General features: G+C 49.3%; 1 protein-coding gene across 2 annotated transcripts; it reads left to right on the top strand.

Moving 5' to 3' along the window:
- The first annotated feature begins 2,022 nt into the window (after positions 1-2,022).
- CCR9 (C-C motif chemokine receptor 9) lies at positions 2,023-18,523 on the top strand. 2 transcript variants are annotated; one of them, XM_058727227.1, is made up of 4 exons: positions 2,033-2,180; positions 7,067-7,327; positions 9,991-10,035; positions 15,982-18,523. In XM_058727227.1, the coding sequence occupies exons 3-4, from the start codon at positions 10,015-10,017 to the stop codon at positions 17,062-17,064; spliced, it is 1,104 nt and encodes a 367-aa protein (XP_058583210.1). In that variant the 5' UTR covers positions 2,033-2,180; positions 7,067-7,327; positions 9,991-10,014; the 3' UTR covers positions 17,065-18,523. The 2 variants fall into 2 exon arrangements, with proteins under 2 accessions (XP_058583211.1, XP_058583210.1); XM_058727228.1 differs by lacking the exon at positions 7,067-7,327 and having other exon boundaries at positions 2,023-2,180.
- Positions 18,524-22,018: the final 3,495 nt, after the last annotated feature.

Here is a 22,018-nt window from a genome sequence, read left to right as displayed (position 1 = left end):
GACCACGAGGGTCCACACAGAGGAGGACGTCTCCCCACGACAGCACGTTTATCCCTCTCTTCTTCCCTGAACCCCCTCCCCGACTTCCCTTCCTCTCGCCAGCCTCACCCCACCCATCTGCCCGGTGGCCGGCCGTGTCTACCTGGGATGCCCTTACCTGGCGAAGAAACAGCTTGAGTCGGGAGGACGTGGAAACACGGCATCTTCTTCGCCCCGGGGGGCCCTTGCATCTATAGCAGTGTCTCAGCCTCCTGGGACTCCCCCAGGCCCCGGTCCCACCCCGGGGACAAGCAAGTGCCTTGCTCCGCCTGCCCGAAGACAGCCAAAGATCAGCTCAGGGAGCATTTTCCCCTCTCCATCGCCCCTTCCTTTTCCATCAACAATTGCCAGTGTAGAAGTGAGAGAGCCAGAGCCCTTGGCTGGTGTACCCTTTTAGACACTACGTTCAACGAATATGGGCCAAGAGCAGGGAACTCACGGCTCCCTCGAGGCTGCTGAATCACCCATTGCTTTCGTTCTTACAGCTCATGGTCTGTAACTTTCGGATGTGCTGTTCATTGGCCTTTCCCATTTAGATAATCAGTCCAGATGCATCGAAGGCGTCACTTTATTCTGTATGAATGGACGGTGATTGAGGGGCCACGCGTCTGGGGAGACCCACTCTGCCAGAGGGCACCGGTGGGTCCGCAGGACGACAAAAGTACCGCAAAGAGGAAACCGGTCTTCACTCGTGATTGCACCCCGCGACAAAAATGAGAGAGAGGCCTCTGTTGCAATAACGACAGGGAATGGACTGGGGTCTTTTCTCCGTTACAGACAGTAGAAGTTACGGGCTGCGGCTTCTAGGCCATGATCATCCCCTAAACACCCTTCAACTACCAGGCACGGCACCTGACCCTGGGGCCCAGAAGGGGGTGTGACCGTGTTGTGACGGAGGACCCTACCATAGCTGTGGGCTGGAAAACTTCACCTGTGAGCTTCATTAAGAATATAACTTCATGTATGCTTAGGCTTTTTTTTAATGCTTTTTTTAATGTTTTTATTTTATTTTTGAGAGAGAGAGACAAGGTGCAAGTGGGGGAGGGGCAGAGCAAGAGGGAGACACGGAATCCGAAGCAGGCTCCGGGCTCTGAGCCATCCGCACAGAGCCTGACGCGGGGCTCGAACTCACGGACCGTGAGATCATGACTTGAGCTGCAGTTGGACGCTCAACCGACCGAGCCACCCGGCTGCCCCTGTGTATGCGTAGGTTTTTTTAAAAAATGTCATCGAAACACCCCAACCTTAATCAGATGAAACGTGTTGTCAGGGTCTACGTACCTGACGTATGGTAGTTACGTGAAAATAAAATCTTACCGTATCTGACCCCAGTTTTAAGGTGTTTGTGACCCCCCAGCATTCCCCGTGTTCCTGGGTGTGTATCACATCCATGGTTTTCTAAAGGAGCGCCACCATTCAATAGGATTTTTAGACATCTGTGCTGCCTGCCATGGAAGCCGCCAGCTACGGGTGGCTATCCAGATCTTATAATGTGGTTGGTGCGCGACTAGGGGACTAGTTTCATTTTAATTAGTTTGAACTGAAAAAGGCACACGTGGCCAGTAGCTACCGCATCGGCTGGCCCAGCTCTGTGGGTTTAGGTCCACCTGTCAAGGCCAAAAGGGGGTTACGTGGTGGTAGATGGAGCTGGGGGTGACGGTCCCACATCGGCCTGTCCGGGCCACGCCGCCCGAGGAAACCTTGCACACCCACCCCGGTAGCCTGGCAAGGCTTGTTCTTCCACAGCCCCTCCTTTCCCCTTTTCCCTGGAGTGGCCGTGCTGTCTAGGAAAAGACATTTTTGTAGACCATCGGTCTGCGTGTGCGTCTTCAGAGAAGATGGTTTCCCTTAGCCCAGCACGTCTTGGCTTTTCACTTCTCGTTGCAAATCATCGATTCTGCTGACTGCTGAGGTTGCAGCCGGTGACTCCCTGCTCCCCACCCTCCCAGGCCACCCCACCAGTGACAACGCAGGTAGGGGTGGCCTGACTTCCTCTCTGGTGTTTTTACCGATATTGCCTGCACAACACTCGTAGAAGCCTTGCCCCTCATCTCAGGCAGAGAGCAGGCCAGCCCTTGCCCCCCCCCGACGGAGCTGGTGGGACCCACCTTCTCCCGGAGCATCTCCCGCTGCCCTCCACAGTGAGTATCACCCTTCTCGGTGTCTCCTGTGCCCCCCCCCCCACTCTTGTGTTTCCTCGATGGCTTCTACAACCCAGGCTCTCACTCATTTGTTCAGTGGTCGTGAGCCCCAGGCACTTTGCTAGAAGCTTCCAAGAAGGCAAAGGCGAGTCCGGTAGTGGCCTGCCCAGGTTTCCAGGGATGAGTCAGAAGACTCCCTCCCACCCACACGTGTGAAGTAAAGGTTCGAGGCAGTGAGTTCTGTGATTTGTGACTTACAGGAGGGAGAAGCAGGTGCTCGGGACAGGTGACAAGAAGGGGGTCAGGACTGGGAAAGCGAAGCCCCCAGGAGGTCCTCGGGTCCGAGAGGCAGCCCCGCGGGACGGATGTTTGGGGCAGCTTTCTCCGTAGCAGGGAAAAATCGGAAACAAGCAAACTCTGCTCTAAGTGGTGACTGGTTAAGTGAAGTGTGGCATCGCCAGACAACAGAACACCCCCCAGCCATCCAGTCCGATGACAGCCCCGCGGTCACTGGCGTGAAACGTGGACCAGAAAGAGGGGTAATGAGAACGCAAGATAGAAAATGGGTTGTGTGGTCCGATTCCCTTCCCACTAAGGGTGCATGTGTGGGAAAAAGTGTAAAGAAAGTGAACAGAGGCTGACCCAAGCAAGGGGTGTTTGAGCGGTGTTTATTTTCTTCCCCGTATACATTTGCTTTGGGTTTTTTTTGTTGTTGTTGTTGTTGTTGTTTTTCTGGTACATTACGAAACGTGCAAAATCTCCTTTATAATCGGAAGAAAAGCAAAGCTGCTTCGTTTTCAGTGACCCATCCGTGACTACGGCTGTGTCCTTCCAAACACCCCATCCCTCTCCAGTTCTCTGTTCGCTATTGCTCTGCACCTGCCGGAAGGGCCACTGAGGAGCCCAGAGCTGGAAACGCGGGGCAACCACCAGCCCCCCAGGGCCCGTCTCCTCCTCCCCCTGCTGAACAGGCCCAAGTCCATCTGCCCTTTCAGCCCCTGGAGCTCGACGCCTCTTTTCTCCATATCCGTCTATCTGCTCTGAAGGCTTCCTCCACCCCCCCCCCCGCCCCCTCCCACCCCTCCCGGCCAAGTTCAAGGACTCCCCACTCACAGGCTGCAGCGTCTACTGGGGGGCAGGGAGGCGGGCGCCCGACCCAGGCTTGGCGAGCAGCCAGCCCGAGAGACGGCTCAGAGACCCCACTTTTGTGCCGGGGGTGGGGGGCGGGGTGGGGTGGCGGGCAGAGCTACTAACAAATAGATGATTCAATCTCAGTGTAGCGAGTCGGACAAACGTGGACGTGGGACCTGAATTCCTGACTCCCGTCAGTATCTGTATCCAATTCACTGGCTACGGGGAGCAGGGACGGGAAAATGTTGCAGCCGCAGACACTCCGCGATGGTTTTATTTTATTTATTTATTTATTCACTTACGGAGAGCGAGCGAGCAGGGGAGGGGCAGAGAGAGAGAGAGAGAGAGAGAGAGACAGAGGATCCAAAGCGGGCTCTGCGCTGACAGGCTGACAGCAGTGAGCCCGATGCGGGGCTCAAACTCACGAACTGTGAGATCATGACCCGAACCAGAGTCGGAGGCTCAACCCACGGAGCCAGCGAGGTGCCCCTCCGTGATGATCTTCGTGGTGATTACCTAAGGACCGCAGGGAGCAAAAACGCATGGCCGGGGGCAGTAATGGATGTCAGCCTAACTTTTCTCCTAGGTCCTTTTTTTTTTTTAAAAATGAATTAGCAGCGCTCCCTTCCCCCCGCCTCCCCCCCCACCAAGGTTCCTGTGCACGCTTCCTGTTTTCTGGCCTTCATGCCTTTGTTGATATGTTTCCCTGTCCTCGAGCAGGGTTCCCTCCCCTCATTGCATGTCTCCATGCTCTCCAGCCTTCAAGGGGTCAGCAAAAATGTCACCTCCTCAGGGAAGCCCTCCCGAGTTGCACTGGAGTCATGACTTCTGCCTCCTAATTCCCAAAGCGACTCGTAGCATTTAGCCTTGCTGGTATTTTGCAGCGATGACGAGCTCATTACCCTTGAACGTGAGCTTCTGGACGACTTGGATCATGTCTCATACAGAGCTGAAGCCAAGCAGGTGTTTCAGGTGTCAAGACACATTGCAGGGGTGAGCGGGGAGGGGGGGGGGATGAAGCATGTTCCCTCTCCTTCCCACAGAGCTCTCTGCATTCCGCAAAGAGCATTGCACTTGACCTTTGCCACGGGGTCCTGCAGGAGGCTGGGCTCTCACCTCCATTTTACAGCTGAGGAAACTAGGCGCGGTGAGGGCTGGTCTCCCAGGCAGAAAGGGCTGGACCAAGGGACAGACGGGGGCTTTCAAACGGGGTCCATCGTGCTCCCCCCACCTCAGCCCATTATGCTACGGCACAGGGGCAGGCTTCGCAGATCCCAGGGGTTGCAGAACCGCAATGGGGCCACCGGGAGCACCACCGGGGAGAGACTGGGGCCGCACTGAGCCAGACGCCAGAGAGCACTCCCAGCAGACCGGAGAGGGGTCTGCTTTCAGGACGCTTTGTTGTGTGTGGGTGTTTGCCTCCTTCTCAGGGCCGAAGAGAAAATGAAAGCGAGCTTGGAGACTTTGCAACTGGTGCAATGAAATCTTTGGAAAGTATTCTGATGGAGGAGAGAGGGGATACGTGGAGAGCCGTCCGCAGCGTCTTTCTTTTAAAAAAAATTTTTTTTTTAATATCCATTTATTCTTGAGAGAGAGAGAGAGAGAGAGAGAGAGACAGAGCACAAGCCGGGGAGGGGCAGAGAGAGAGGGAGACACAGAATCCGAGGCAGGCTCCAGGCTCCGAGCCGTCAGCACAGAGCCCGACGCAGGGTTTGAACCCACGAACTACGAGATCATGACCTGAGCTGAAGTCGGACGCTTGACCGACTGAGCCACCCAGGGGCGCCTATTAGTAGTGTCTCTGTGAGCCAGAAACACCTTTATCATAGCAGAAAAAGAAACCTTCACGGAAAGCTGATGTAGGCTCTCAAAGTTGCAAACCGAAGCTGCCGAGAATTTGATTACTAGTCCTGACTGCCTTCCAGACCCTTCACTGGGGCAGCTGTGGGTACCTCCCGGGGATGAGATCTGCAAACAGGTGTACGGAAGGGAAGAGAACTGGGGCTTCTTAAAAAAAAAAAAAGGTTGACAAGTTATTTTTATGATAGTTCTTAAAATAAAATTTCACGCACAAAGGAACATATTTAAATAGTTTTCATAACCTAAAGGAAAAAAAACGAAAGTCTCACTTTCCACGGGTCATAATTGTTCAAGCTCCTTGCAGAAAATGTTTCAGTACTGATGAGCAGTGAAGTGTGTAACTTTTACATTTTTTTTTTCTTGAAGACCGTGCAACACAGTCTTCTACCTTGCCTTTCTACCTAATACTCTTGGTGACCTCCTTATATCAGTGTGAGGTCTATTTTATTCCATTTATGGGTGACTTCTGTAGGTTTTTTTTTTTTTAATGTTCACTTATTTAGTTTGCGAGAGAGTGAGTGAGTAGGGGAGAAGCAGAGAGAGAGGGAGAGAGAGAAAATCCCAAGGAGGCTCCGCACTGTCAGCACAGAGCTCGAGGTGGGGCTTGAACTCATGAGCCAAGAGATGACCTGAGCTGAGATCGAGAGTCCGACGTTTAACTGACCGAGCCCCCCAGGCGCCCCCAGGCTCCTTGTGTTTTATTGAAAGCTGTATCAGAATATTGCCAATTGTTGGGTATTTAGGTTGTTTCTGGTTTTTTTGTTCTGCGAAAAAATTGCCACATACATCTCCATATACGTATCTTTATTTAGGCTCTTTTGTGAAAACAGCAATAGAACATGTTCCCAGCAGATGAAGTGCTGAGCCAGGGCTGTTGTGCTTTGTAAATTTGACAGATGTAGCTTAATACTCCGAGAAGGTTGCACAGGGCAAGAGGGCAGGAGAGGTGCAAATATCAACCATCCCGTCTCCAGCATCGGGGAAACCCAGGAGGGCTTCATTAAGGAGGTGACTTTTTTTTTTTTTTTTTTTTTTTTGCTGGCCCTTGAAGGCTGGAGAGCACGGGGACACGCAATTTATACTCCCCACAGCAATGTGGAGGTCTCTTCCCCAAACCCTTACCAATATCATCATCCGCAGTCTTTATTTTCAACCTAAAACTAACTAGCTATAATGAACCATAACCAAAGCCACTCTTTCTTCTTTATGTGGCTTCTTTCCTTGGGAGCTTGTTTTCGTTGATGTCATCCGGTGAATATTCAAGTCTTTATTTAAATTTCTTTTTTAACATTTATTCATTTTTGAGAGACCGAGAGACAGAGCATGAGCAGGGGAGGGGCAGAGAAAGAGGGAGACACAGAATCGGAAGCAGGCTCCGGGCTCTGAGCTGTCAGCACAGAGCCCGGACGCGGGGCTCAAACCCATGAACAGTGAGATCATGACCTGAGCCGAAGTTGGGTGCTCAACCGACTGAGCCCCCCAGGCTCCCGAATATTCAAGTCTTTTTATGCAGCTACTAGAAATACATGTGGTATTTTCTGGCTAATTAATGTCTCGAAAACCAATCTCTCTGTTCCCCAAGCTGTAATAAAATTAAACGAGCTGAGTGAGGAAGATCCAAATTTAACCGGGCATTTCAAAAAATGATTTATTGGTTCAGAGCATGATTCAGGGAGGAAAAAAAAGAGGATGGTAAAGTCAATGGGACCGTATGTAATTTGGGGAGTCGCCCTCTGAGAGGAGGTAAACACCCTTTCCTCATCAAACATCCCCCCACTAATTTCAGCAGCCATTGGCGAGTTTCTAATCCCAGGACTCCTTTATATATGTATTAGCTGGCACCGCAAGAAGAGGTTTTTCACCTCTTTGTTCATGTTTTCATTTATTTTCGTTAGTACGGACTCCTGGATCCTCACGTAGTTGGACATGCTACGAGGATGGCCATCGTTATTTAATTTGGTGCCCGAGTTGCCTCCGATTTGGCTGGCGGGAGCCCCACCAAGTTGGCAGCTATGTCCTTTTGACGGGTCCTCATGGTCCTTTGAACACCTGCTTGCTTCCTGATGCAAAAAATCAGTTCTGGGTGCGTCTTGCAATTGCCCTAGCTGTGGAATCAGACATTTCTCCAGAGTCCTGCTTCCTTTTGGGGGAAGAAGGTATTTAGAGACCAAGATCAGGGCACTAGGTGCTTGTCTGCTGGGTCATTGTTTTGGAGCCCTTGGGGGACAGTGCCAGGAAATGTGCGTGAAACACAAATACATGTGCATATACACATAAATTATCTGTCTCTATCATCTATCAATCTATTTATTTATCTCTAATCTGTCTATTATCTATCTATCCACCTATTATCTATCTATCTATCTATCTATCTGTCATCTATCAATCTACCAATCAATCAATCAATCTATGTATCTGTCTATAATATGTCTATTATCTATTATCTATCTGTATATCTATCTCATCTATCATCTATCATCTATCATCTATCTATCCATCTATCATCTATCAATCTATCAGTCTATCTATTTATATATCTCTAATCTGTCTATTATCTATCTCTCCACCTATTATCTATCTATTTATCTATCATCTATGTATCTGTCATCTATAAATCTATCAATCTATCTGTCTACAATCTATTATCTATCTATTATCTATCTATCTATCTATCTCATCTATCATCTATCTCATCTATCATCTATCTATCAATCATCAATCTGTCTATTATCTATCTATCTATCAATCATTTATGTGTCTATCATCTATCAATTTATCAGTCTATTTATTTATCTATCTCTAATCTATTATCTATCTATCCACCTATTATCTATCTATCTATTTATCTATCATCTATCTATGTATCTGCCATCTACCAATCTATCAATCAACCAATCTATGTATCTGTCTATAATATGTCTATTATCTATCTATCTCATCTATCATCTATCAATCATTTATCTGTCTGTCTATTATCTATCTATCTATCTATCTATCTATCATCTATGTGTCTATCATCTATCTATCTATCTATCTATCTCTCTAATCTAAGCTTGAAAACCCGAGTTCATCTTGAGCCCTCAGTTCCTTGAGAATGGCACAAGGCACTCCAAGGCATTTTCAAGAAGCAGCTGGCAAGAAGGTTTCAAGGAAGAAGTTCTGGCTGCCTTTCTCCCCACCTGCTAAAGGCCAGATAGGACTCTGAGGAGGGAAGTAAGCCAGAAAATTTCCATTAGCTCTCACTCACTTTCTTTTCTTTACTCGAATCATTTTACTGAGGTCCAACTACAAAGGACTACATTTATAGTGCAGACTACAAGCTCTGACATACGTATACCTGTGAAACTTTCACGTAATGAGTATCATGAGTATATGTGTCACCCCCAAAGGCTTCCTTGTGAGCCTTTGTGCCCTCGCTCACCTCACACCCTCCCCCGCCTCTTCTCCCTCTCTCACCAGGAAATCACTGGTCTGTGTTCTCTCACGCTAGATTCGTTTGCATTTTCTAGAATTTTATGTAAGTGGAATCACGCTGTATGCGTGCTTTGGTCTGGCTTCTTTATGTAGCATAATTATTTTGAGATTCATTCGTATGACTGTGAGTATCAGTTGTTCATTCTGATTCCATTGTGTGGCTATGCCCACGGTCCATGTATCCCTTCCTGATAATGGATAGGGTACCCAGTATTTGGGTTATTTCCAGTAATTGCTGTTGCAATAGAGCAGCTATGAACATTCCTGCATCAGTCTTTGTGTGGACAATGCTTGTCTTTTTCTTAGGGAAGGACATGGCAGGGGGATGGTTAGATCACGTGCTGGGTGTATGTATAATTTTTTTTTTAATGTTTATTTACTTATTTTTGAGAGAGAGAGAGAACACAAGCAAGGGAGGGGCAGAGAGAGAGGGAGACACAAAATCCCAAGCAGGCTCCAAGCTCTGAGCTGTCGGCACAGAGCCTGACATGGGGCTTGGACTCACGAACTCTGACCTCATGACACGAGCTGAAGTCAGACGCTTACCCGACTGAGCCACCCAGGCACCCTTATGTTTAACTTTTTAAGAAACTGACAAACGGTTTTCCAAAGTGGTTGTACCACCGTTAGGTGCTGAAAACCACCACACTCTCAGAAAAGGAGGATGAGTCACGATGTTGTGTTGTAGAAAGGAAACCAACAGGTGAGGGTTGAATCTATGAAGGAGAATTGTTTTATTCTGAAAACTTGGGGTCTGGTGCTAGATGTGTTTCTTGGGAACTTTTCCTTGCTAAAAATATAAAAAGAAATGCCCGGCTCAGGCGGAGACATGTCCTCGAGTGAAGCAAGCTATTGTTCCCTTAGTCATACAGGGGTGGGTTTACAGAGATTCAAAACACATACGCACAACAGCCGAGATTTATGGAAGTCAGCTTGGAGTAGGTAGGTGTTGGGGCCCAGAGAAGTCTCAAGCCAACCTCTGTCCTGTGATCTTCAGGAGCCCCCTGGTTGGTAAAATAAGGAGGGGGGCATTTAGCAAAACAGACCCTGACTGAGAAGTGGAGTCGAGAACTCAGGTAAAAAGAACGCTGGGAAAATATGAAGTCCCCAAAGGGGCTCTTAGGGGAGAGGTTTCTCTCGTTTCTATGTTGACAACCAAGATCATTTTGGAATCTAGACTATTTGGCTTGGTGTCGATGTAACATGGACTGTAACTCTCGCCTGGGATTTTTATATTTTTTGCACAAGGACAAACAGATATAGCCTCCAGTCTCCATCGTTAGGCGTTTATTACTGTTCATTTATAAGACAGACCTCTTTTTGATTTTTTTCCTTCTCTTCCTAGAAGCAAGCTTGCATCTGACCCATCATGGTGCCCACAGAACTCACAGTGAGTATCTCCATGTTCCTCAGGCTCCTCGAAATGCACTGTCAGAAAGTGGCCCAGGTTCATTCTTCTGCATGTCTCCATCCAGTTTTCCCAGCACCACTTGCTGAAGGGACTGTCTTGATTCCATTGGATATTCTTTCCTGCTTTGTCAGAGAGGAGTTGGCCATACGTTTGTGGGTCCATGTCTGGGTTCCCTATTCTGTTCCATGGATCTGAGTGTCTGTTTTTGTGCCAATACCATACTGTCTTGATGATTACAACTTTGTAGTATAGCTGGAAGTCCGGGATTGTGATGCCTCCTGCTTTGGTTTTCTTTTTCAAGATTGCTTTGGCTATTCGGGGTCTTTTCTGGTTCCATACAAATTGTAGGCTTATTTGTTCTAGCTCTGTGAAGAATGTTGGTGTTATTTTGATAGGGATTGCACTGAATGTGTAGATTGCTTTGGGTAGTATCGACATTTTAACAATATTTGTTCTTGTAATCAATGAGCACGGAATAGTTTCCCCCCACCCTTTTTTTTGTGGAAATGCACTGTCATCTTGCCTGTTTTTTTTTTGGGGGGGGGGTGGTGTGGAAAGGAACCTGCTGTGGAGGAGAGATTTCTCTGTGTGGGTTCCCAGGGGTAAGGTCTCTGCCGAGCAGTGCCCCATATGGGCGGCCAACGCCAGCACAGAGGGCTTTACAAACATGAAAAACTGGAAGAGCCTCAGGGTTTGTGGTGAAGTGAGAGGAACGCACTATTTTAGATCTCATTAACAGGTATGAGTTTTTATGATTGGATGTGTCTGTTCGGAAACTAAGACAAAGGAGGATATGGGACAACCCTGAATTTGTGGGGTTTTTTAAATGTTTATTTATTTATTTTTGAGAGAGAGCATGAGTAGGGAAGGGGCAGAGAGAGAGAGAGAGAGAGGGAGAGGGAGAGAGAGAATCCCCGGCAGGCTCTTTGCTGTCGACATGGGGCTTGAACTCACAAACCGTGAGATCATGACCTGAGCCAAGATCAAGAGTCGGACGCTTAACCGACTGAGCCACCCAGGTGCCCTCATCATTTGTTTTGAATAAACCCGTGGTGAGCACATCAGTTCTGTCTCTTACGCAACAGGACATAGGCTTTTCAAAAACCACATAAGAGCCTATATTTCTCTAAACGAGACAAAGAGGTTAACGAAAATACTGGGTAAAGCCATCATCCAGAGAGTCATTTGGGATTTTGTAGCCAAATGTAATCAAGGACAGAATCACATCAGATTGCTCTGTTTTTTGCCGTCCTCATAAACGCCTCACAGAAATATCTAACTGGTTTAATTGTGCTTTTCTCAAAGAGTAAGTCTGGGTTTTACAAGTCGGTGGTTGAAATCAAGCCTTCTTAGTGGGGCTAACAGACTGCCCTTCAAGGTACATTGGTCTATGAGTTCCAAGGTCCACGGAGCTTGGTGGTCGCAATTGTTGACCTTAGGCAAGTCGGCGATGCAACGCTAATGATGTTTAGTATTGCATGTGTATTGTTGCATATACCTAACAAGAAAAGAGATGATTAACTTGGATCTGCTGAAGTAAACGAGGTAAGTCTACTTTTCTGACCAGAATCAGACCCTTCGTTTCTCCTGTAGTTAGAATTTGCCTTTCATCCCGGATGCGGTGGAAACAGCTAGGTTGGGGCAGCTGAGCCGGGGCTGTGTCTGAGCCCGATTCGGTTTTGTCGTCTGGGATCTCGGAAGCTATCTAGACTCTGCAAGGCAGGCCCAGAGAGGAAGAAAAATACACCCCGATGATGACCTCCTATGGTCAAGAGGTGCCCAGCAGCACCTAAATGGGGAAAAGATGGGGCTCTTATGGCTATTGGCAAACAGCCCATGACATCCCAGTGGCCACTGTTCCGAGGAAGGGCTGTGCGCCGGTCAGTACCCAGGACGCCGCCTTCCTTCGACCTCACAGTGAAGGCAGAGCCATGTTTGTGGATGAGGAAACCGAGGCTGGGAGGGTGGGGGAGGGGTCAGGGTCATGGCGAATTGGAGGAGGAGACCCGCAGAATGCTCTCAGTGCCCACAGCATCCCCAGGGTGCTCCCTGTAAACAACTGTCAAAGGCGCTGAGATCCAGATCTTACCGTTTGGAAGTCTTACTTCCTCAAGTGTGGGGACAGGGCGCCCTAGAGACAGAGGCCGGCCATTCCCGCTCCTCCTGACCAGCTCACATCCCTCCCTCCCTACCTCCCTCCATCTTCCCTCCCATACCCCTTCCCCCACGCAGGTGCCCACTTTGGTGCTGAGAAGCAGTAAGGGATGTGGCCTCACAGGACATGGGCTTTGCCCTTGGCCCTGTTCTCTGCCTAGAGGTGCAGGCGATGGGCCTGGGGCTGATAGAAGCCTTCCAGCCTTCCGGAGATAACCTGAGTCAATGCAGGAGGCTCCTGAAAATCCGGAGGCCTTCTTCCTGCCCCAGAAGATGCTTAGCCCTTGATGCTTGGCCCCACTGCTGCTTCTTATTTTTTTAAAAACTTTTTTTTAACATTTATTTATTGTTGAGAGACAGAGTGCAAGCAGGGGAGGGGCAGAGAGAGAGGGAGACCCAGAATCAGAAGCAGGCTCCAGGCTCTGAGCTGTGAGCACAGCCCCGATGTGGGGCTTGAACTCATGAACCGTGAGATCATGACCTGAGCCAAAGTTGGACGCTTAACTGAGCGAGCCACCCAGGTGTCCCTCTTTTTGCTTCTTTAACCAAGCTTAGCCTGGGGTTTCTGTACGTTTCTACTGTGCAGAACTGGCCTAAGGGGTCTTGTCTGGTGACTGTAATTGGGCTAGAAGCTTGGCCGAGCTTCCCAATTAAAAAGGGGCCCTGATATGGTTCATGAGGGAAAAAGAGACCCTTCCCTATTCTTCAAGAGATACGAAAGCCTTTCTTCACATCTCCTTTGTATTTAAAGGCCTAACGTCTTGGGTAGGTCTTAGTGAGTAGGACACAGATGTCTATGAAGCAGCCCCTGGAGGCCCTGCTCTCAGGGGAGAGAGTGGACCCCACGAGGGCTCCTTAGACACCACCTTGATGTAGACTTTAGGAAGGGTGCCCGGGAGAATGTGGGAAGTTGTTCTAGGCATTGCCCAAACTAGAAGGTTCTGGCATGGGCTCCTGGATGGGAATTAGACTGGAAACATGCAGATTAGCCTGTCATTTCACCGATTCTCTCCTGGGATCTCTTCCTGCTGTGCAAGGCTCTGAGAGCAGCCTGCCTAGGTAGCTTCTCCAGCAAGAACAGTGTCTCTAGGACCGCTCAGAGAGCAGGCGAGCTGGAAGGAAGGAATTCATTATCTCAGAGTCCTCATGGAAGCCTGAGCCCTCACCTGAGAGAGGTCTTCCTGCCCTGGAAATGTGAGGATTACATCACACACGCACGTCACGGCCTCGGCACTGGGTCTGGCATGCACTAGGCACCCCAGCTATGGCGAATAAAATACGTTGGTAAATAGTGCCGTTTACGTCTGCTGGGAAGTTTTCGAAGGATACCGTGTCTAACATCCAAAGGATATATACCCATCGCGCATGTGCAGAGCTAGACGTGCGAGTCCCAGCATGGTGGGGGGACACGTTTGCCCAGGACTCCCCTAGCCTGGGAGGTGGACTCTTTCTCATAAAGGCAGCCAAACCTTTCATCTTGTACGGATGATGTAGGCCTACCTTGGTCTTCACAACAAATGTGGCCTTGACAACACGTATACAAATCTAGGTTTTTTGTGTGTGTGTGAGTCAAACCACTTTTAAAATACGCCTGCGAAGGCGGGGGGGGGGGAGCCCCTAACTAAATATAGTTCTATGCTGGACCACCGGGCCCTCCACCCTCAGCCAACCGGAGAACACACACCTTGGGCTTCAAGCGGGACACATTCTGGGGGTCAGCGCTGGGGAGTGGTGGTCATGCCCGCTTACTGGGCAGTGGAGAAGGCTGGGTCTCCTGGGGCACTGGAAACGCTGAGGTCCCCCCCTTCCCCCCGCCACCCCCTGGGGCTGTATCTGTGGATGGGGACGCTGTTTCCCTCCCGGATTTATAGCTTGGGGCTCAGGTGCATGTGACGGTCTATTAAAAGTATTTGATCACCCCCAAAAAACGTAAAAAAGAAATAAAAGAAGGAAGGAAGGAAGGAAGGAAGGAAGGAAGGAAGGAAGGAAGGAAGGAAAAAGAGGAAAGGGAAGGGAAGGGAAGAAAAGAAAAAAAAAAGAAAAGAAAAAAAAAGAAGAGAAAAGAAAAGAACCCCTACAAAAGTAGTTTCACGCTTACTCATTGTGTGGATTCACAGTTAACACCTGCTCATCTGCACGAGCAGATGACTTTTCCCCAAAATGTCACCATGCCGACCCATTAAAGCTACACTGATCCCCATCTTGGGGTCTCTGTGTTCTTCATATTCTTCCTTCCCACCCTAAAAGTTCTTTTTGCTCCAAGTCTACTCAAGCCCCACCTCTCAGGGGACAACCTCCCTGGGGGGCCACGACGATGCCAGGCTGCCAGGTTCGGCTTTGGGAGAAGTCTCCCGGCATCCTCACCAAAATATGTGTCTCCCAGGGAATCTGTCCTCCCAAGACACTGGGTTTCTGGGTAATGGCTGAAGCTGGAGGGAAATCTATATTTTTTTTATTAAAAAAAATTTTTTTGATGTTTATTTATTTTTGAGAGGGAGAGAGACAGAGTATGAGCAGGGGAGGGGCAAAAGAGAGGGAGACACAGAATCTGAAGCAGGCTCCAGGCTCTGAGCTGTCAGCACAGAGCCCGACGAGGGGCTCAAACTCACAAACCATGAGATCATGACCTGAGCTGAAGTCGGATGCTTAACCGACTGAGCCACCCAGGCGCCCCTTAGAATTCTTAACAAAATTTGAATAAGGGATCCTGAAAGCTATGTAACCTGTCCCAGTGCTTGTGCATGTATGTGAAAGGGTATGAATGAGTGTGTGCATGTGAGTGTGTGTGTGTGTGTGTGTGTTGCTGTTTCAGGAGCAGAGGATACATAGTTTGCAGAAGGCTCAGAAGAATCTGGACCCAGAAAAGTTTAGGAGCCTCTGAGGACCTTTATGGAAGAATGGAATAGAGAGGAGAGGGGTGCCTGGGTGGCTCAGTCAGTTAAGCATCCGACTTCGGCTCAGGTCATGATCTCACAGCTTGTGAGTTCGAGCCCCGCGTCGGGATCTGTGCGGACAGCTAGGAGCCTGGAACCTGCTTTGGATTCTGTGTCTCCCTCTCTCTCTGCCCCTCCCTGCTCACACTCTGTCTCTCTTAAAAATAAATAAATAAATATAAAAAAAACTTAGGGGCGCCTGGGTGGCTCAGTCATTTGAATGTCCGACTTCGGCTCAGGTCATGATCTCACGGCTTGTGAGTTCGAGCCCCGAGTCCGGCTCTGTGCAGACAGCTCGGAGCCTGGAACCTGCTTCGGATTCTGTGTCTCCCTTTCTCTCTCTGCCCCTCCCCAGCTCGCACTCTGTCTCTCCCTCTCTCAAAAATAAACATTAAAAAAAATGTTTTAAAAACTTAAAAAAAAATGGAATAGAGAAGAGAAGGAAGAAGTTCAATACAGGTTTGTGCCCATCATTGGTCCCAAGGGGGTCCTACCACATCCGATCACTTGTCATGTGTCCTGTAACTGTTCATGTGTGCCCTCCACCAGCAGGTGGGTTCCACGAGAGCTGGAACCACATCTGACTTACCCACTACTGGGTTTTTGGCATGCACGCGGTACCTGACACGGAATAGGCGTGCGAGAGATAGTCATGGACTGTATAAATCTGTTGTGATGTGGGCAGATGCCCTCAGAAATTCCTGCTTGCCCTGCATGCATTTCTCTGTCTCGTCGCAGATTTTGGGGGCTGGGAGGGTCACGGGGTCCGGGCCCCTGCCATTCTGAGATCCTCCGAAGGATCGTCCTTGACCTGATGGTGTCTGGTGTCTCCTTGCAGGGTCTTGTCTCTAACATGTCTGACGATTACAGCTACCATCCCACGTCTCCTCTGGATGACTACCTAAACCTCCCTGAACTTTACTGTAAGAAAAACAACGTCCGGCAGTTTGCGAGCTACTTCCTCCCGCCCTTGTACTGGCTCGTGTTCATCGCGGGCGCCTTGGGCAACAGTCTGGTCGTCCTTGTCTACTGGTACTGCACGAGAGTGAAGACCATGACCGACATGTTCCTCCTGAATCTGGCAATTGCTGACCTCCTCTTTCTCGCCACGCTTCCTTTCTGGGCCATTGCCACTGCGGACCAGTGGAGATTCCACACCTTCCTGTGCAAAGTGGTCAACAGCATGTACAAGATGAACTTCTACAGCTGCGTGCTGCTGATCATGTGCATCAGCGTGGACAGGTACATTGCCATCGCTCAGGCCATGAAAGCGCAGACCTGGAGGCAGAAGAGGCTCGTGTACAGCAAAATGGTCTGCTTTGCTGTCTGGGTGCTGGCGGCCATGCTCTGCATCCCCGAAATCCTGTATAGTCAACTCAAGAAGGAATCCGGCATTACCATATGCACCATGGTTTACCCTAGTGACGAGAGCACCAAAGTGAAGTCGGTGGTCTTAACCTTGAAGGTCGTCCTGGGCTTTTTCCTTCCTTTCGTGGTCATGGCCTGCTGCTACACCATCATCATCCACACTCTGTTACAAGCCAAGAAGTCATCCAAGCACAAGGCCCTGAAGGTGACCGTCACCGTCCTTACTGTCTTCTTCCTATCTCAGTTCCCCTACAACTGCATTCTGTTGGTGCAGACCATCGATGCCTATGCCATGTTCATTTCCAACTGTGCCATTTCCACCAACATTGACATCTGCTTCCAGGTCACTCAAACCATCGCCTTCTTCCACAGTTGCCTGAACCCCGTGCTCTATGTTTTTGTGGGCGAGAGATTCCGCCGGGATCTTATGAAGACCCTGAAGAACTTGGGTTGCATCAGCCAGGCGCAGTGGGTCTCGTTCACGAGGAGAGAGGGAAGCGTGAAGCTGTCGTCCATGCTGCTGGAGACGACCTCGGGAGCGCTCTCCTACTGAGGGGTCTTGGCTCCGACGTGGATGGCCCTCTTGGAAGTAAGGAGAAATACAAGTACAGCTTCTCCACTGATGGGACCAGAGGGAAACCAATGAAGAAAAAGAAAAAGGAAGTGGGGGGTGGGGGGAGAAAAAGCCCAGAAAGGGATGAATTTGGACAATTACTTTAGTTAGAATTTCCAAGTCAGAGTTTTCCACATGGACTGGCCATCCCGTGAGACCATGGACTGGCTCTTGGCTGCAATGTGTACAATTTTCGGAGAAGCACCAACAGACAGCTCTTTAGACCACCCTGGCTTCGTCCCTCGTCTGAGCATTAATGCAACTGGAAAAGGCGTTCGATTTTCCCAGTATACTGCGGATGGCTGTGGCTTCATTTCTGAAGCCACCCCTTCCAAAAGGAGACACGGACCCACTGGCTGCTGCCACCAGGAGTCCACAAAAGCACAAGGTTTCCTGAAAACTTCCATCTTGGGGGGGAAATTTCTACCGTGACTTTGGGGCCTGGTGCCCATGCCAGGTCTTCTAGATTCTTGATCGGAATCTTTTCAAACAACCTCAGATCATCTCCTCTTGTCTCCTTAATCTGTTCTGGGCCAGGGAGGGACCCTGAGCCTCTTTTGAACTACCTACTTGACTGGCCAGCGAGCCCCTGGACTAGTAGCCATATCCGAACGTCATCCCTATTCTCTCGGTGCTCCGGTGTCCATTTCTGGGTCCTGCCGGGGGGTTCTGTGACTCCACGGAGTCTGCACAAGGACTCCGCGTGTCCACTCGTGTCACGGGGGCGGTCAGCCTGTGCGGAGACTCTGAGAACCCGAGCGCCCTGGCTCTGTTGTGGGCTCAGTCTTCCAGGTAGCTTTTGTGATGGTCCACTTCTCCACTTCCCATAAAATGGGTTGGTTTCACAGACCCTCTTGTTTCTCAGGCGGCTGGAAGGAGACCTGCGTCCACGCCGCTCCTTTTCTTAATGGATAGCGCTCACATGTTCAAAAGCTTTCGATTTAGAGATTAGGCTGGAAAAAAGTAATAGAATTCACTTTTGCTTTGTTTCTTTTAACTATTTGGCTAGCACTTTTGAAAACATTTTATAGGGGCCCCTGGGTGGCTCAGTCAGTTGAGCATCCGACTTCAGCTCAGGTCACGATCTCACAGTTTGTGGGTTCGAGCCCTTCATAGGGCTCTGTGCTGACAGCTCGGAGCTTGGAGCCTGCTTTGGATTCTGTGTCTCCTTCTCTTTCCTGTTTTTGCTCTCTCTGTGTCAAAAATAAGTAAAAATTAAAAAAAAATTGTATATTAGAAAAGTGTTTTTTAATGATCATTACAAAAATACCCATACTTGTCACTTTCTTCACTGTCTCTGTATTTTAAATGTGTCCAACTGAAGATCCAAAAGCCATGTTAGAGGGTGAGGAACAAGGGTGGGATAAGGAAATAAAATCTCCAAAATACTTCAAAGCCATCTTGGCTGCCTGGTCTTCCTCTCTCCTCTGGTCAAACTTATTTCCCAGGCTTGTCCCAGTTAGCCCAGTGGGATTTCCAAGGGGGGGCTATTCGAGCAGCCCATGAATCACCCTGGCTTTGCTACTTGCTCTAGAGGAAGCATCTGATTTTCTAGGTGTGCTATGAATTACTGTGGTTTCAGTCCCAAGACCATGGCTTCCAAAGGTGGCACCGAAGCCTGGACTCTGCCACCTCATCTTCCCCCTCCCAGTCCATGTCTCAAGTGTGCGTCAGTGAGAAATGAAGGGAGCAGAACATGGGCAGTGACACAAAGACCTTGCTAACCTACCCCGTGTGCAGGAGGCTGGAGGTAAACAAGCATTGGTCTGGGACCAGCCCAACGACGTGGGCCCCAGTGCAAGAAACACCACTTACAGTAGGGGGGAGGGTGATGTCCCCAAGGCCACTGTATGGACAGAGCCATCGCTCGGCTACCATTTCCAGGAGACCCAGGCGGCTTTGAAGGAACCCAGGAGAATAAGCAACAAGTATGGGCCAAACCTAAATAACATTGTGCAGTTAGGTGGAAAGAACACGACCTAGTTTGGCTTTGCCATTCAGCGCGCTTCTGATACTGTGCTTCTGATATGTGTCACGGGGGCCCTGGTGGAGCTGAGGAAGTGGGGAGAGATGGAGGGAGAAAGGGGTGAGCCATGATGTGCTTGCTGGGTCTACGCTGGCTCAGATTTACCTAAGAGACACTGTAATGGAGATTTAGTGAGAGTTGAGACATAACGCACATTTGGCCAATGCCCATGAGTTGGAAAAAAATGCCGGGGACTATACTTTTCCCCTCTCTGATTTTTAAGGAAGGGGATGTGGGACACCATGAGAATGTCAAACCCTGGGTCACACTGGGACGCATGGTGGTCATGCTTAGTTCCAAGGGTTTCCTTTAGGACATGACTGTCACTATTGCATCATCCCGGACCTAACAGCTCCAAAGGAGGATTAAAGACAGGCTGCGATTGAATCATATGGCAAAGACTGAAAGTATGTTTTGTGGCAAACTGTTTTCATTTTTAAATGATTGCATAAATAGGACCATTTTACATTCAAACTAATCTAGGTGTTGGTAGCAGATTTAAGCCACTCAACATTTCGAGAGAATACGCGGTGTGAGTACCTTTTGAAATAAAGATAAAAGAGGGTTATCATATACGATTACGTTTGACTAGAACTTTATAAAGGAGAACAACCAAGAAACTGAATGAAATGTGATGTGTTTTCATTGCCAAAAGAGAGATTGTCTTTTTTACCAAAATTTTTTTTAGAAAACTAATTTTAAGTCCATACATCACAACATGTACATCCAAGTGGGTTTGTTGTTTTGATGTAGTCGACTTGGATGACTGGAGATTTGGTGTCTTGGGCTGCCTTTCAGGCCTGCAGAATGCTAAGTCACTCAGCAAACATTTGTGTCTATACTAGGAGCCAGACCCTCTCTACTCACCCAACAGGGTTACAATATGCTTTCCCTCAAGATGCTTACACTCTAGCAATGTGGAAAAGCCAAGCGCCATGTGGCCTCCAACACGGAAGATAGTATGGAAGGCTCTATCAGGTGATATCCCTTGGCTGACAAACATGAGGTGTCCTTGTATGGCTTAAAGACTGGTGTGTAGATAGTTCCCAGGACAAGTTGCATATGGCGACCTCGTCAGGTTGCCAAAGAGCAACAAGGATCTTCATGTGTGTTCCTGATCTGGTGTATGTGCCCAACGCCCTCACACCGCACATAATGCCTTGTATGTAGAAGATACACTATGTTGAAGTAATAAATTCGTTAAAATGTAAAACTGGTCGTTTCTCAAATGTGTATTTCGTGTGTCCGAACTCAGCCATCAGGAAACTTTTTAAGAGTAAAGACTGGCAACCTTGAGCAATGGGATGTTATGTCCTTAGGGCAGTAATGCAGTCCTGTTGTCTACGGGCAGCCTGAGAGGAGCCAGTGGTCAAGGGTGGGCGGGCTGAGCAGGACTGGACCCAGTGCTTTCCCACAGCCTGGTGAGTGGCCTGGGTTGCTGCCTGTTGGCTTTTGCAAGACAGGTGTGCGGTTATAATGTCTTCTATTTGCCCATGGCAGTTGTTACAAATAGTCCTGCTCAAGGAAGCAACCAGCTCCAGTGGGCTCCTTCCCTGGATCTGGTCCCCGTTCTCTGGAGGCCATCACCACTGCAGTGTGGTGGTGATGGGTAGTGGCTCCACGATGGGCTTAAACACCCAGTAAAGGCTGTCACGAAGCATGAAACCTTTGGACATCATCGACTTTTGGCTCCAAGAAATGAAAAGCTGTCACATGTGTCCACACGGCCCTTTTGTGTTTATAATCTTTGAATGCTGTGCTTGGTTCTCTAATTCTGATTTGGCCTCATAAGTTGGAGCTTCCCATGGGGTCCAGGGCAAAGGAAGGGCAAAAGTATCCCCCACCTCCCCTGGCTCGGTGCCTGAGGATTTCTGTCCCGCACTGGACTTGACCTCTCTCCATTGGAGCGTCTCCTCCTTCTCCTACACTCTGGTCAAGGGGCTCCAGCACACACACCTTATTTATTTATTTATTTATTTATTTATTTATTCAGAGAGGTCACGAGCAACAGAGGGGCAGAGGGAGAGGGAGAGAATCCCAAGCAGACTCCAAGCCCAGCACGGAGTCTGATGCAGGGCTTGATCCCATGAGCCATGAGAGATCATGACCTGAGCTGAAATCAAGAGTCAGATGCTCAAGTGGCTGAGCCACCCGGGTGCCCCAACCTTATGCACGTTAGATGCTCAAGAGAAATCTCTCTTTATTCAAGTTGTTTGCGGTGCATGATCAGTAAGCACCGTGGCTGTAGAGTGCGGTTGCCATCACAACCAAGAGGCAACGGTGCTTGTGCCATACCATCCTTTCTCCCCCATCCCGTCGGCCCCTCCCGTTGCAGTTGAGTGAGGTCTGAGCCTGCATCCTCCCGGAACCGGGACTGTTTCTCTAATCAGGTCTATTTTATGGGTACAGGTGCCCCAAGAGCCAATGTCCCATTCCATGTCTTTCTTTGCTTTTATATCATTAAAACCTACAAAAGATATGCAGATGTATCTCTCCAACATTAGACTCTCGATGAGCTCTCTTCCGCCCTTAACGTGCTTACTTGTTACACTCGATTGTGGTACCAGGGGCCAAGTAAGAAGTCCCTCTGGTTGGGTGGAGGTTCCCCATCAACTGAATTTCCCCTCAAGGGCTTGCAGCGAATGTGGTCCGCACATAATCGCCAGCTGGCAGCTCCTCCAGGGTCCGCCTGTGCTCCCCTGTGCTGCAGAGAGCAGCTCTGGCCAGAGCCATGTCACCCCAGGCCACTGCAGCCAATGCCTGAGAGGCGGGGGATAGAGAGCGTCAGGCTGCCAGGCGCTCTGATAGGCGCAGCTGCTCCAGAGCTCCCTGCCTGCCTGGCCCGCTGGTGGAGGATCGTCAGCCTCG

This window comes from Neofelis nebulosa, chromosome 4, assembly GCF_028018385.1.
Source record: "Neofelis nebulosa isolate mNeoNeb1 chromosome 4, mNeoNeb1.pri, whole genome shotgun sequence".
Classification (NCBI taxonomy): Eukaryota; Metazoa; Chordata; class Mammalia; order Carnivora; family Felidae; genus Neofelis; species Neofelis nebulosa.
The sequence above is the reverse complement of the archived record's forward strand: the minus strand, read 5'-3'. Positions and strand labels throughout refer to the sequence as shown.